Source organism: Anguilla anguilla, chromosome 1 (assembly GCF_013347855.1).
Source record: "Anguilla anguilla isolate fAngAng1 chromosome 1, fAngAng1.pri, whole genome shotgun sequence".
Lineage (NCBI taxonomy): Eukaryota > Metazoa > Chordata > Actinopteri > Anguilliformes > Anguillidae > Anguilla > Anguilla anguilla.
The window spans coordinates 11877547-11894230 of NC_049201.1; the positions used below are offsets into that span (position 1 = coordinate 11877547).

General features: G+C 44.9%; 1 protein-coding gene across 12 annotated transcripts in view; it reads right to left on the reverse strand.

Moving 5' to 3' along the window:
- The window catches only part of LOC118221859 (coiled-coil domain-containing protein 85C-A-like), a 47025-nt gene that overhangs the window by 10028 nt on the left and 20313 nt on the right, over window positions 1-16684 (reverse strand). For 4 of the 12 annotated variants that reach the window (XM_035407311.1, XM_035407292.1, XM_035407317.1 and 1 more), the window contains exons 2-3: window positions 7381-7464; window positions 5704-5780 (exon numbers count right to left, since the gene is read on the reverse strand). In XM_035407311.1, the coding sequence (XP_035263202.1) occupies window positions 5704-5780; window positions 7381-7464 (161 nt within the window). Of the gene's footprint in view, window positions 1-3909; window positions 3949-5703; window positions 5781-7380; window positions 7465-16684 lie in introns of all 12 variants that reach the window. The other 8 variants (XM_035407340.1, XM_035407334.1, XM_035407350.1 and 5 more) reach the window with 3 other exon arrangements.

Sequence of the window (16684 nt, forward strand, 5' to 3'; positions counted from 1 at the left end):
CGCCCTTCTTGTGATGAATGTTCCCTATAATGCAACCTTGAAATGTACTTTATTGAAGAAGTAGGTAAGATCTCAGCAGAATCACCTCAGCAGAGACACAGAGGCTGAGGCCCCGTCGGCCAATCTCTGACTGCGGCGATCCGCCGAGGCAGCCAATAAACCTATGAGAGTTCAGCGTTTCCGCTGACCCTGAAAACGACCTCTCCAATTAGCCAATCACACAAGAGGCATTCAATTTCTCTACTTGTTTTTTCCAAAGGGAACTCCAGAGGAGTCAAAGGAGGCAACATCCATCCTGTAACAGTCCATAAAATTGCACGTGGTGCATTTTACAGGGAGAGAAGTGCTCCCCTGGGGGGGTGGGGAGCATGGGCCACGGTGAGGAGGCTCCATCACAAGGCCTCCACAGCTGCTACTCGTAGGACTCCGATGCCCGTTCTAAGGAGGGGGGGGGCACTAGGACCTGGGGCGGAAGCTCACAGGTGCACCACTTTGCTAAAGAGGTATCAAAAGAGCTCCAAATCACCCCCCCCCCCCCCCCCCCCCCCCCCGGCAACCCCATAGAGTGGGACACTTTGATTGGTCTGCTATGGCAGCTAACACTCCACTGACCCTTGTGCTATCGCAAATGTCACACGCAATTATCTCATCCCGTGAGCCAAGTCAGTAAGTGCTGGAAGTGGTGCGAAATTAAAATGTGCATGTTTGCCCAAGTACATCGATGGATAATAAACAAGCACTTCAAGGCCTTTTCTGCTCCTGACAAACGAGAGGGGAAAAAAACAAAACCCGGTCTTCTGTCTCGCTCGTGAAAAACGCATTTTACCATGACTTCCCCGTCCAGCAATGAATCCTCTCCCCAGATAAACCATTCTCAGTCTTGCTCGTTATCTGCCTTTCCCAACAGGCAGCGCATTTCAGTTCCCCATTAGCCGGTAAGAAGCAGGATTTACCCACGTACGGTCACATAATAGAGCAGATTAGAGGAGGCTTAGGGGAGATGCCCTCACCTTTCCTTTGTCTGCTGTTGCTAACCTACGACTCTCACTCGACCATTCCAAAATCTGGTGCATGTGTGCGCACACATATACAGGCACACGCACAGGCACACACACACACACACACACACACACCAGGGCTCTTGGTAAAGAGAGTACACTTCAGCCATTTCTCCTAATCTGTGTGACAGGGGAGGGAGCAGATTTGCGGTAGTGGCCAAGTTGCCACAGAACCTGATGCTCCCAACTCAATTTTTCATCATGAGCCAAAGCCAGCTTCACAGCCCATTTATTTCACTCACAGAATGAATTTTGATAAATCATCCAAACGGACGACTGCTAGCATATGCGCCCTAATGTGCACTTTTAACATTTCTGCTTTCAAGACTACAGATAGCATATTTACGCTGTCACCTCATGAGCTACATTAATCCACATTGTTGGCTTAGCTCAGGGTTCACAGGGTCCGTTTTCAAGGGAAAGCCTTAACCCCCCCCCCCCCCCCCTTCAGGAGTAAAATGGAAAAAGTGAGAGATGGAGGGGGCCAAAAAGACAGTCTCTCGTGCTAGTACGTGGGAGTCACCTGCTGAATCAAAGCCATAAAAATAATTAGGAGCCCGACACGCGCACTGACCTATGGAATCAGTCTAATGGCGCACATGATCTCAGCCACCTTTCAGCTATGTCTAGCTGGCGAGCCGGGCCTTCTTTATTCGCCATTGGACAGCTTCTCTCCAAATGAAAATTTAATATGACCAGATGGAGGAAAGGTCACCTGCGATCAATTTCAATGGGCCATACTAAACTCAACGACCTGGTGGGTCTCAAAATGCGCATTAGCAACTTTACCGATTAATGGCCTGCTAATGATGATTTCTGTCACTGTCTCCAGCACCTCACATTAAAGGTGCTCTAAACCCCCACACTCAGGGTCTTTGTGTTGCACCCCTGTCTCTCAGTGATTCGGCTAAATTAGATTTTTCCAAGGTCCGTCAGGTGTTCAGGGTCTCATGTTGTTGCTCTGAAACAGACATTACTTGCCTGAGGCAGTCCAAAAACACAGGAGAGGAACAGTAGGGTGCCTCCCGCCCTTTTAAGAGAAGTCTACTGAGGAAGGTGTGTCTGACTTCCACAGCTGCAACAAAAAACTGACATGATTCTACTGATGTGTACAGGGGATTTGTTGATGTTCTTGAGCTAGATATTAACATTAGGTTTCATTTCTTTTGAGAGCCAAGCTTTGTGTGTGTGTGCTGTATGGGAGTGTTTGTGAATGTTTTATGTGTTTACTGTGACTGTGTGTATGTGTGTTTTTGTGTATGTGTGCGCGTGTGTGTGCGTGTGTATGTATGTGTGTATGTATGTGTTTGTGCATGTGCATGTGTATGTGCACGTGTGTGTGTATGTGTTTGTGCATATGTGTGTGTGTGTGTATGTGTGTGTGTGTGTGCGTGGGTTCGTGTGGAGTTCTCAAAAGACGAAAACAGTTTTTTTTTCTTTTTCCCGGTGCGATGCAAAGATACAGACAGGCAGCTGAAGCAGAAAGGAATCTTTTTGACTGCACTTCTTCATCACTGTTCACCCCCCACCCCACTCCCCCCGGCTGCACTGGGACAGGCAGTGGAAGGTTACGCTCATATCTGATATGAAGTACTGTAGTGAAGGAATCTCAATATAAAACAGACAACAATAACATCACAATCATTGAATTATAATACTAAAGCATTCACACACAGTGCTTGGTATGAAGACTTTTTCTGCAATCTCTTTGACGTGTATTTGTACACCTCAATCTGGCAACCACAGAACCGCCCCCAGAGATCTGTGACTGGGGTTCATCTCCAGGTGAGCAGCAGCTCAAGTGACAGGCCTGAGATTTGCGGAGGTTAAAAGTAAAAGGAAGATTTGAAGCATGAGGCTGGCAGCCAATCAGCGGTTAGTTTTTCACCGAGGATGAGAGGTTTTTGAAGTCCGTCCTCTGTGCCAGTCAAGGAGAGCAGAGCCGCCAGTGTGCTGATTTGGGGGAGTATCCACTTATGAAAGGCGCGTGTCGCGCATTGCTAAGAGGCTCTCTTTTCTTCTGCAGTGTTGGGTGCCTGGGCTGCAGTGGAGTGCTAACTGCCCTACGGTCTGCTGCCTAAGTTTTACTGCGATGGCTCCTCAAAGTTATGAAGACATTTCACTATTATTTAACCACTGCACTGTGGGCTGGGCATGGCTTTCATATCAGAGGAAATATCAGGTGTCCATAGTGCCATTCCAACTTCAGTGGACTATGACTTTTCCAAAGAAATCTACTAAAATATGCAGTACAGGTCTCCCGTCTCTCTATTTTTCTCTCACACATACACACTTCATGGCCGGTGTTCTTTTCAGAAGAAAATCGGCAGCACTTACTTCTTCAAGCATTTCCTCCACGGAGAACACAAAACCAAGACAAAAAACAACGACACTCATGAAAAATTGACAGAAGCCGTTTCCTGTACACACACCATGTTATCCAGCATACATTATTGAAGGCAGATCCCACCTCCACCATAGGAGTGAATTATTTAGCTCGCCCATCGGCCATACGAGCATCGGCGAGCAGCTCCCTCCATGCGGATGGCAGAGCCCGCTCGGCTCATTCCCGCCGCTCGCCAAAAGCGCGTCGGACACTTTCAAGCGCAAGCTTAAAGGGTTGCTGAGAGAAAAGGAGAAAAAGTTCTAGAGAACAATAGCATGCTAACCGCCACCCTTCAGGCTGAGACCAAGAAGAAAGAGTGCAATCTCCTCACCCAGGACAAACAAAGCAGCAAGGCCAGGAAGGAAGGAAAGAAGGAGATAAGAAAGACAAGAAAGCCCCAGCACCCAAGAGATACCAACACATCCCTTTCCCAGAATGCTTTAGGATGGCACCACGGGGGGTTACCTTTGTCAGTATCTTTGGTAAACTATAGCGGCTACGTGGCTGAGAGGGGAAAGAGAGGAGAAACAATGGGTTACTAACAGTTATACTTCACACTCTAAGTGCCAAGTTTTCCCAACCGGTTTGGGCATGTGACCAGGGTGGGGGTTTTCATTCTAACTGGGGTCACACCCAATGGGTCTTTGACCCATCATCTGTAAATCACACTTCAGCCACAGGTGGGACCATGAAATCTCCAGGGTTGTGCATTTCAGTAAGTATGTTAGGTGGTGGGTTCCAGTTTTAGGTGCACTCTGGCACAATTTCAGTGGGTTACTATAGACCTAAGAAAGAAGGTTCTAGAAACACACAGAATGTGCCATTTCAGGACAGCGCAAAAAAAAAGCTGACTCATGAAATCCCAAAATATATTTCAAAAACAGACAAACAGCCTTGAAAGTAACTGACTCAGACACAGTGCTCACAGGCTATAAAAAAGATGCTTAAAGTGAGATTTTTCAGCATGGCCCCGAACTACAGCTTTCTTCCCACTTCCTCTTCATAGAGTGTATGACCAGAGCACACACGTAAATACATAAAATAACTTGCTCCCTTTGTTATTACATGCTGAATGGAAAAAGAATATTACTGCACACAAGGCTCTGGTGTTTCATACAACAGCACTGGAAATGAGCCGCAGTATTTTAAATATCGATCTGAGCTGTGGATGAATAATGAAGCTGGAAATAAAAAGTCTGTTCCCTGATGAGTAAACGCTCTTTTAACAAACGGAGATGCCGAGATTATATGAGGAGATTACATGGGGAGTTACTGACTGAAGTAAATCAAGTCCTCAGACCCCATCAGGCCATCAGCTACCACACTTACACAGAAGAAGAGTTAAACTGCATCTAAATCTGCATCTAGGTATGTGGCAGCAAGAGGAATTTCTATCTTTGAATAAATTGATAAGAGATGCTGTTTTGGATAATATGCATGCTTTATATAACTTTAATGCAGGCAGGCAATCTTGCCAAGACTTCAAAGAAAAGAATTAAATAACCCTTCTGCAATTATATAGGCTAGGTACAAAAGTCGAAAGACAGATTTCCACCTACACACAGACAGTAATTTAGCAGAGACATAATTAAAAGCAATTGAACGTGATACACATTCATGAAGTCTATTATGATGAGACCGTTTTTAAAATATAAATGTCAGCAGAGCTCTCTCCAGCTCTGTGAAGCCTGGACTAAATGGGGCTCAGAAAGTTCTGGAGTGGAAGTCCACACGGGAGTGGTTCAGGAGGGTCTCTGCAATCCACCAGCAGGAGAGAGGCCCATTGGCCTGTCCAGCTGTCCGAGGTGCCAATACGCCGCTCTCCACAGAGTCCGCAGTGATGTCACCACAATGCCTCTCCAACCCTGCATTTACTCCACCTCCGAGAACAGGAGCACTCCTGTGTCACTGTCAGTTAATATGTGTGGCTAAAGCACTCCCCCATCACTGTCAGTTAATATGTGTGGCTAAAGCACTCCCCCATCACTGTCAAGTAATATGTGTGGCTAAAGCACTCCCCCATCACTGTCAGTTAATATGTGTGGCTAAAGCACTCCCCCATCACTGTCAGTTAATATGTGTGGCTAAAGCACTCCTCCGTGGTGTAGTGGCATATTCCACCATCTGGAGTCGAACCCTCATGACGTGCCAGTGCCGCCTGTGGCTGGCACCCCTACAGGGTGGCGCTTCACTGTCTGCAATTGCAATCGGCTGAAACACTGCTGTCAGTTATCGTGTGCGTGCCGTCCGTTCTGTTACCTGCGTCAGGAGCTTGTTATCGTCCTCCAAAATCCGGACCTTGCTTTCCAGTTGCCGGATGTAATTTGAAGACGGATCTGTGGAAACAAAAACAAAAAATCACATGAAATAAGGTCAGTCTGACCAGGACAGCTCTTACAGCAAACACGGTTCCAAAGCCAGTTTTCAGCATTAAGCACATATTAACTTTTTTCACTGTTCAACAACAGCATTTGGCCATTGAGCCCCCGAAGGCAGCATCACGCGGTGTCATTGGATTACGGCAGCATTTCTGCTCCGAATCTCTGCAGCAGTTCAGACTGACATTTACGCGCAGTGCTCCGCTGCTTACGCTCCTGTCCTTCAGTCAACATTTCCACTCTTAACACGCCCACGGCAATTTGTGCCATTCAAGGTCCAGTAATCAGAAAGTCGCTCTCCGTTCTGTTAACCAATGATATCCAACACCTTTACCCAGCATGCCTCCCACGAAGAGTTAAATTAAAGACATCTGTCCAAGCGGTAAAATTCCTCTGTTACTTGGATCAACACTCCCTAAATTTCATTTCTCAACCCTGGAATTACTGCAATAATGACAGCTTGCAGCTCGCACCTCTAATTGCACTATGACTGCATTCTCCTGCCTTTCTGGTGGCATTTTCCCTTTCAAAGCTACGCCTCTTTGGGAGCAGGTAGAGAGTTAATGCCCTACACTGTGCGGGCTACACTGCTGACTTACACTTTCGAGCAAGCTCTGTTTCCTGAGTTCAACAAAGGAGAAAATGTGGACGGTATAAATACGGTTCCTAAAGCCATAAGCGGAGCTGAGCGTTTTTGTGACACTTCAGACCCTGAGTCCCCCCCCCCGTCTGTTGCCTGGCTGAGGTGTTGTCACATTCCCAGCATACCTCTCTGTGACCTCCATGTTATCTCGGAGTGAGAGTGGCCCGCTCAAACAGCTCCTCTCCTCCGTGCGAGCCTTTCATCTGACAAGCCTGCCGAATAGGAATGAGGGCTGCCCGAGAGCCCCGGGAGGGGCAGACGGGCTTCACACACGCGGCGGGGCTGCGAGGGCCCGTACCTAATGTGCTTTTCTAAGGAAGTGAGGAACGCCGGCGAGCGGGTTAGCGGCTTCAAGCACAGCCGTTTCAGGATGCTCGTTCAACCCACGCTTTTCCGGCAAAGGGGTTCAACGCGAGGTTCGGACCCGAAACAGGGTTCACGCTTAGCAAAGACGTTTCTGTGTCTGCGAAGCAGACCGCACAAAAAAGGAGAGGCCACGCTTCTAAGCAGGCCTCTTCTCCTGAACAGCGAGACCCTGCTTCTTATAGGAAATGTCTTTCCAGCTGAGACTCCTGTGAAAAGCACCCCAGAGCAGAGGGAAAGAGGGCAAGAGGGGTAAGAGGGGTGTGGGAGGGGTGTCCACTGAGGTAAAGAGAGGGTCCCTCCGCAGGCCAGTCACACGCGTGCGGAGAGGTAACGTGTTCCAGTGGGTCCTGCACACACCTTTCGTGGTTAAGCCTCATAGGAGAACTTGGTCAGATTACACACCCCCTTCCCCCCCTTCTTTCAGTGGCAGTTCCTCCATGCCCAACACCTGCTACCTCCAGTCAAGAAATCAGCAGAACGGACACCAGAGCAAGGAACAGAAGATATCCCCAGGCCTCAAGAGCAGGAACGTCAAGATTTATATCTCACCGTGCAATGATGATGATGATGATGACGATGAATGCTTTTCGGAAAGGGTCCGAAGCACAGCCTTGCCTTTAGACCCCTTTCCCTCTTCAGATAAAGAGAAAACACACATGTCTGATGTGCTGTGTAAGATCTAACATTTTCTCATTGCATGTTTATTCATCACCATTTCAATGAATTAGATCATTTAAATAAGTCCATTACTACCACCAGGGGTCACTATTATTTAGTAACATAATAGTATTAGTACATATTGCATTAATGTTAATTAGCATAGACTGGCACAGCCATTTCTTTATCACTGATTGATAATAATAGAGAGTGTCAGGAGTACACTAACCTCTGACTCATAAGTTCCCTGACTTTTCACGGTAGTGAATATTTTGGTGGAGGCTGAAGCAAGCTGCTCGCTCGCAGTTAATCGCATTTGGCGTTCTTGTGACCCGCTAATCTAACTAGAGTACATCTGGTCACATGACCAGCAGCCAGCTCCCAATCCAATTAGGAAGCGGTCCTCGCGGCACAGCCACAAATAAAAGTATTAAGAACGCCGGCCAGCTCACCGCTCCTGAGGAGACGCGGTGGATGCTGGGGGGACAGGCAAACATTCCCTCATCCAGATTGGCCTTTAACTCATCAGATTCCATTGGTACTATATTGCGAAGCAGTTACGACTTAATTGCCCACTTGTGCAAACATTTGTTTGACATGAACAGCCAGTACATTCAGTTCCATACCGCAAAGGTCAGGCCAATTCAACATTTTTGTAAACTGTATGGTGATAAATCACACGATTATTGCTAGGCAAAGCCATCGAGATTCAACCACACATTTACTGCATTCCTTCCATAGGTTCTGTATGATTTTTTTATGCTACACAACTCTAAGTGTAAAAATTTTGGGTTTTTTCCCCGGTTAACGGAGGTGTGCAGCATAAGGGAAAGCAGTACCCTTTAGCAGGCAGAAGATTAGCTGCAAACTGTTTGAGTGCTTTTCCTTTGAACATAGAGGATTAAGAGAGGACCCCCACCCCACCTCCTCCCACACACTGACAGCCACAGTCTGACATGACTTTAAGTGACAAAGGCAACCGCAGGGTCCTGTTTATCAGCACCCAACCGTGCTGTTGTTTGTGGTACATGGTTCCACACTCATAGCCCTCACAAGCTAAAGTAAGCCACATAGACCCAAGTCCACCAAGCAATCCGCTATCACTAATTCACAAAATCTCTCTCACTACACAGAAACAAGCGCAGTGCTCTCTTAAACAGGTTCACTATGAGGTACTCAGAACCCCTTTGGCTAAAAGCATTGTATTTTTGTACCATTTCAGACAGGCACATACAGACACGCTGTATTTTCGGGTCTCTGGCTAACAGAACTCGGCGGCGCTCTTGTTTTGTCTGTGTCTGCACGGGGGTGGGTAATGCGGGCGGTGTGAGGCAGGGCTGCACGGGGAGAACGCCTCGCCGCGTCTCTTCTCATCGCATCACGGCGGTGACCCACTTGCCGCGCGGGCGGGTTCATCGCTCGGCGCCGCGCTTCCGCCGCCTAACGAAGCCTAGGGTCTCGCTGACCGCCGCGGTTAACCGCTATCGAGCAGCAGCATGGACAGCCCGAGCTCCATATTTCAACTGCAGTTCATCGCTGGTCTGTTCCGATTGGAGGTCATTGTCATGTGACTACTGTGGAAAAAACCTCAAAAAACCACAGCAAGACTTTGGAATATGGTGTGCCAATGTGTTGGGCCTGAATCCATATTTCGTCATAGTATTGGTCTTTAGGGATAATATTTGCAAATTTTCTGAATTTTTATTTATGATTAAATGCCACAGTCTCTATCGTATGACCACTGAAAACTCAGACTGGCGGCTCCCGCAGATTCAGATATGACCCACTGTGCGATGGGCAATCCAATGCATGCAAGATAATTGCTCATGCAGTACCACACAAACACTGTCATGCAGCTGTAGAAAATTCAGAGCGGGACATGCTCCAGCTTTAGAGATAAGACACCACAGCAGTGCATGCAAATGAACCCACTCCAGGGCAAAGACACATGCCCTCTGGCCCGTATGTGGCATTGGGCCTTTCTCCGTACGACACGGCCACTTCTGCCAGGATAATCCTCTCAGATGGGAACGGCAGCCCTAGTGGCCACACACTGAAAACCACAGACTGATTCCCAGCTCCAGCCGTGATCTCCAGCTCCATATCAAATGAAGCCGGATTAGGAATCAATCACAGGGTGTTGCAAAGTGCCTACTACATAGACTGCGCCATCCATGGACCTCAATCACAAGTCTCAGTCGCCAATGAGTTACTGTTACACAGGTTGCCCAGTCTCAGTTCTAGACCGACCACACCATGCAGCAGGTCAAAAGAAGTTCATATTTACATTCACTGAACACTGCACTGACATAGCAGCTGATACAATTCATTCTGGCAGTTCACAAACTAGATATGCCTGTACACCTATACATAATTTACTTATATTACTAGTACTTATTATTCATTTATATATTGTATTTAACATGTAAATAGTGCTTACATTTGAGTGAAATCACTGTATTGTACATTTATATATGGATGAATATTTTATGGTAGTAGTATTACATTTGAATTTACATTTTAAGATAACTTGCAATGGCAGTATCAAAAACAATGCAATCAGTACACATGCGATTTTACTATTAAACTAGGCTTCAAGTATTTCACAGCAGAAGCCTAACTTCACATTTTATTTCTGGTAAATGCTGCTATTTCACCTTGTCCCTGAACAAAGAAGGAATTCAGGTTTACATCCATCTAAATAAACAAGGCGTAATAAATTATTAGGCTACAGATATTTATTTTTCCTACCTTATAGCAGCCATGAGAGCTGAACCGTACATCGTGCGCACGTTCAATGTATTACACCACCAAAACAACACGTACAACGAGAAAAGCCAACTTCTCTGAAATAGCAAAACCCACCAATTTCTGTCACTGGTGACGAATCAAGAAAATTAAGCATTAAAACCAGATTAAGTAGCGAGCCAATTAGGACACTTGTCTTAAGTAAAGGAACTGGCAAGTCCTTCAAAAAGCAATTTGTGACTGGCATGCACAAGGATCTTCCCCGGGGTTTGCAAGCTCTGGACCGCAATCAAAGCGATCTCTGGCTCGTCTGACAACTGTGTGAAAACCCAACCTGACTAAATCTGGAGGCGATTTAAAGGTCACAGTTGCTTGGTTTGGCAGGAGCAAACATTGCGTTACCTTCCTCTGAACTCACGTAAATGTTCACAGAAAAAGTGTCTGCAGTTTTGCAACTTGTTCATAGTAAAACCGATCCCTCATCATTACATTAAATAAACCTACTATTTACCAGTTAAGGGGTCTCTGAACTTTTTTATGTAAGAATAGAATTTGTTTAGAATAAAATTATTTTTAAATGCATTCACATTCAATATTTCTACTGTAGAAGACCGCAAATAAGTCTATGCACAAATTATGTATTTATTATACTATACTACTTAATTATTTACTACCATCACAAAGGTATGGATCAGATTTGCTTAATTCAAATTCCAATATATCATACAATAAAGTGCTCTGTCAGTGGAGAGCTTTTAGCTTTTAAAGTAAGTCATGTAAATAAGCATGTCATAAAATTTGGACATAGTTGATTTCATTGACTACTTGAACTTTTGGGAAACATGAACAAGCATTACAGTCAGCTACATGCTGCCAAGGTCAAACTAATGAAATGTTCTTTTTTTTAAAAATTAGCAATAAATACCAACCGTATCATTAGTTTTCCTTTAGATAAATATGACAGGTGTGATGTTTGCTCGATATCGCGAGAGACAGAACATTCTGCTCCAGAGAGGAGAGAAAGTACAGCCCAGCAGGAAGAACGGGGCGTCTGGCACGGTTGCTAATGACAATTTGAGTATTGAGTGAGCACATCCTGTAAAACTATCTACATCTAAAAGGGGGCGGTTACAGGAAGCCGGACAGCTAGGAGTAAGCTCAGTTTCTGCACCCTCAGCGACGGACGCAGCCACGTTTATTTATGTATAAATTTGCCAGACAGAGTCCCATTGTTTTAGGCTAGTCATTAACATCACCCTCTAACCTCAGCTATAGTGATAGAAATATAAATACGCAGGTTTATGTTTGTATGGTAGTTTGGTTACATCTTAAATGATGAAAAAGAGATGTGTGAAGGCAGATACAGGGAATTAAATTAGGATTCTCTTTTTGTCCATTGCCATAAAATTTTCTAAGCAATATGAAATTGTTAGTAGCAGCATTAATATTTAGCCCTATAGGGTCTTCAGAATAGGACACAAAGTATAAATGAGAATATGAATGTTTAATTAAGGATGGTGGGATAATCAGTGTAATTGTCAGGCCCCTGTCAAAGCAACTCTCTTGACCAGGAGTGCCCAGCCCTGTTCCTGGAGATCTACCGTCCTGTAGGTTTTCACTCCAACCCTAACAAAGCACACCTCATCCAACAGCTACAGCTCTCATTCAGCTGCTAATTAGTAGAATCAGGTGTGCCAAATTAAGGTTGAAATTAAAACCTACAGATCCCCAGCAGGAACAGGGTTGGGCAGCTCTGCTCTTGACGACGGAACGTGAGAATAAAAACTAAATGAGTTTTTAATTTTCCTCTGCTTTGCAGTGCAGGGCATCGGTTCAGACAAAGTGACTTTTACAGCAGTGGATCAAAAGAGGTTATGAGACAACACTGACAAGAGGCGACAGGATTTATACATTCTGCCCTCAGCTCTAACGTTCCATCGGCTCGTAAATTTCACGTTCTCGGGAACACTATTAAAAAAAAAGTCTGCGATATATGGCGTGACATACTGAAAGCAGAAGTGCTCTGAGAATTTAGCATCGCGTCATTGGAAGAGGACTTTGCTTACTTATTCATTTCTGCAGTCACCTCAGCTCAGCTCCCTCACTTTCTGACGTTCAATTGGTGTCAGCGGTCGTGTGTCACTTTCAGTCAGGGGGGACATAAAAAAGCACAAGAAGCACATTCATCCTGGTCGTTACATTTACAATACAGGCCTGAGCTGGGACACGCTACAGTGCATTGATGAGCCTGCTCCCTATGTTACTAAGCCCTTGGGAAGATTATAATGTCAATGAACATCTCCCCCACAGCCCCGTTCACAGTATGGCTGTATGGTCTAACCGGGAGTATGGGAGAGGCCTGTGTGTCCCAATGCACCGCGTCTAATATGGAGCCGCTGCCTTCAGAAGCAACCTGAATTTACTCTGAAGGGCCGTGCCCTTCCCATTCCCAAGAACATGCCTCACCTCTGTGGTTTCATTCGTTTTGCCATGACAACCAAATCTGATAAAATGAGAAACAGACCACACCCTATCACCTCCTACATAGACCACAGGCCCGCATAACCTCTGGCTCTTAAATCTATACGGTTGAGGATATTCTGAACATCCCATCTCCGGCTACTTCTTTTGTATCTCCAGCTACTTCTCTTGTTTTGCATGAAACCACTAGATGACCGCAATGTTCAGTTATTTGAATACATTTCCACGAGGGGGGGGAATGACCTCAGCGCTGGCGCTGCGTTGCTTATGTAACCGCAGTGTAAATATGTTCAGCTGACAGAGGGCTCCGTCAGCCCGGGGATGTTAAGTGTGTCTGGCGTTCCCAGATAAACAGAAAGCTCGCGTCCCTGTAATCATAGCCACCGCAAACAGCTGTCGCTTCCAAGAGAGAACGCAAAAAAAAAAATTTTTTAAATACACCGCAATGAAAAAAAAAGCCACATTTTGTATGCTAGTCATCAATTGAATCTAACCACCAGCCACCAGGCACTTTGCCCTCAAATTTGAGCTACACATTTAAATGGGAACATTTTTCAGGCCTTACACACTTTTTGAATTCATCCGAGCAACCACTGCTCATATACATACTGCTGAGTCAGGAAGAAAGGATCACGAACTCGGACTTTCACTCCAAAAACGAAAGGAGGAAGGGTATTATAGGTTGATTAAAGGGTGGCCTCAGTTGCACTTCTGTACTCAAATAAATGCAGGTTTCTCCTTACAGACTAAATCACTGCAGCCATCGCCTCAGCTCGTTTTATCGACCTGGGAGGCGCGCTGCAGGAAGGCGACCGCTCAGTGTTTATTTAAGAGCCGTTTAACTGGGCAAAATGCAAAAAAGGGCTTCGAGTGACCGAAGGCTCTCGGCGTGACTCGGCTGAGTCAAAGCCACAGCCCTTCCGCCGCCCGCCCGCCCGCCCGCCCGCCCGCCCGCCCGCCCGCCCGCCCGCCCTTCATGTCTTTGGACACCGTCCTTCCCACGAGGAACACAGCCGTCAAACACGATAAAAACCCGAGCGTGAGTCAAAGGGCGCTGCATGTCGCAAGCGTTCACTGAACCGAGAGACACGAAAGTGGAAGTGTACCTTTCTCGTTTTTTTTTTTTTTTTGCTGCTACTGTCGGCAAATTTCTTTTTTCTTTATTTTTTCTTTTTTTTAAACATGTTTAAACACGACACCCCCGATACAGTGCGTCCCGTTGTGTTAGAGGGTGGAGGAATACACACGCGTGTGCTTCGGTGATCCAGCAAAGGCCCAATCCGGCCTGCTGAACATTCCATCTTCACTGGCATCGTTTCATTACGCTTTACATTCTCCGAGCTTCCGAATACAAGCCCAGCTCATTAACCACAATGTCTCTCCTGAATGACTAAGCCAGGAACACAACGTCAGCCACGGAGGAGAGTACTGATCGCATCCTTATGGTACATCTGTGACAAACATTTTAACTGGAAAGGAGTAAACACCCAGAACTGATTTTAAAACAGACGTTTGCAGATTATTTATTTATAGCTATGTTGTTACAGTACAAAAGACACTACTATTTTTAGTTTTCCACCCAATGAATGCTTTAGCCTATTTCGAATTTTCCATTTTGCTAAGACCCTTCAATAAGGTAAACCAAGGAATGACCGATCCAATGGATAAATCCACTGAATAACAAAAATAATTATGAGGATGTTAGTAGGGAATTTACACAAGGTACACTCCAGACTGGCCCAACATAATTTAAGACATGTCCAAATGAAATTGCGTGTATAAGCACTCAGAGAAACTAGGGAGAGGGAGGCAGAGGGAGATATGAGGCAGTGTTGTTATTAATATTATCTGGTTGAAGTGGCATAATCCTGACCCACTTGATTCCATTATTAGACCTACACAGGAGGCAGCTGCTATACTAAAATTATGCTACCTTTCTTTTTTTAGTTTGAAGTTTGAAGGCAAAAGTCTGAGTTCAGCTAAAGTTATTATCTTTCTCTCCTCCAGCAGAATGATGCAAGGAATCAGGAAAGTGCCTACTGTACGGAAAACAACATCTATCTGGAAAATGTGCATTTTAATTCCACTGCTGTTTCGAAGGTCAGCAAAATAACTTCTTTAATTATTTTCAGGTTGGCATGTAGCCTTCTTTGAAACTACTAAGAAAGAACTGTCTGAAAATGAGAAGACTGTAAATTATGCAAACAAAAAAAGACTGTAAATTATGCAAACATAAAAAATGTATGTAGCTCAGCGTAATGTTATTTGCAGTTATAATCCCACAAAAGTCAACAGCTAATATTGCCCAAACAATGTTTTAACCTGTTTAGACAAAGATGGAGTTATTTACCTCTTTTACTCCGCATTATATTTCCGCATTTACTATTATTCAGACGTCTACATGTTACATGTTCATATACAATCAGCTAGATTATTTACTGAAGCAATTTAGATTCCTTCCTCAAGGGTACAGTGCCAGTGCCTCAGCTAGGAAATTAACCCACAGCCTTTGTGTAACAACCCTAGGTCCCTAGCCTAGGTCTCTAACCATTCTACTACACCACCACCCTTCAGAACACTACAGCTATAGCTGAGAGTAGTCATCCTCGGAAGACTAATCCATTTTAGCACCTCAATTAACACTGGCATTGCACTCCACACTGAAAAGGAGAGTGGTGCCCCCGTTGTGTGATGTTGCATTTGTGGCAGGAAAACACACAACTGCAACATCACACAATGTCAAGCACAAAGCACAAAGCCAGAAAAAAGAGATCTTTTCAAGGGCATGACTGGCAATAGACAAAGTGCAATATTCTCTATTCATTTTCTGTCCCTTCCTTTGTCTTTAGGAGATTGATTGGCCCTGTCTTTTGCACAGAAACAACTGCAGTGGAGAAGTGCCTTCAGTGCTTCTGCATTCAGAGCCCTTGATATCTTGGCACCGTTCACTGCCTTGTCCCCATTTTGTTTTATTTGTTGACAGCATTGGCAAAGTTGGTTTTTTTTTCTTTGCTGCAGAAGGGCAGGTTTAGATTGTGAATCACGTATGTAAATGTGCTCTGAAATGAACTGTAAATCACTTGGCCCCAGATTAAACCCAACCACAATGCATGCGATGGGTGAAAAACACAAGCAGATTCTGTTTTTGTTTTTTTAATGTTCTTATACAGGGTTACGTCACTGCAACTTCTGCTGTGAGGATAACCACTGGCAGAAAGTTTGAAAGCTGGTACAGACATCTCATTCATTGTGACTGTGAGCAAACCTTTTACATTTACTTGGCTGCAGCTAACAACTGAGGGTCTTCATATCCAGGTTTAACACGGCTTTGCCTACTTATCCAGTGGGCTGAATACAACTCTCTCCTGTCATCATAACATCTCACTCGTTTGTCTGTTTTTTGTACTTCTGCTTCTGTTAGAGCACTTGTTTTGTTTGTCTGTCTCATGGGATTTCAGGAAAAACATTTACTCTTTTTTTGTCACTTATCTCCACACAATACTGTTACCACAGGCTGATCCGACTTAACATTTGGTAACAAAGTGCTATCCTTTCTGATTGAGGGTAATATAAACCTTTTGCAGACATACATTTTTTGATTAAAATTAAAGCGCTGAGATGTCTGTCATTGTGTAAAACCAAAGTAATTAGCTTTCAAATTTTCATTCGCAGCTATGGGAAAATTAAAACAAATTAAAATGAAAAAAAAAAACTGCAAACAACCTGCATGACTGCCAAAGGGAGATTAATCATTTAAACCTTCTGTGGGCCATCAAGTCAGAGCAGGTCTTCTTCATGACTAGACTGTGACTTTCAATGCAATCCTGCCTGTCCTGTGGCTTGTATTTATTAACCTCATTTGTGCTGAAAGTCTACACGGTCCAGTTCGACATTTCCCCTCTGCTACAATAAAGACCATTACGAGATATGAAAGGAACTTTTAAATGAGTGTGTACGTCAATAGTTA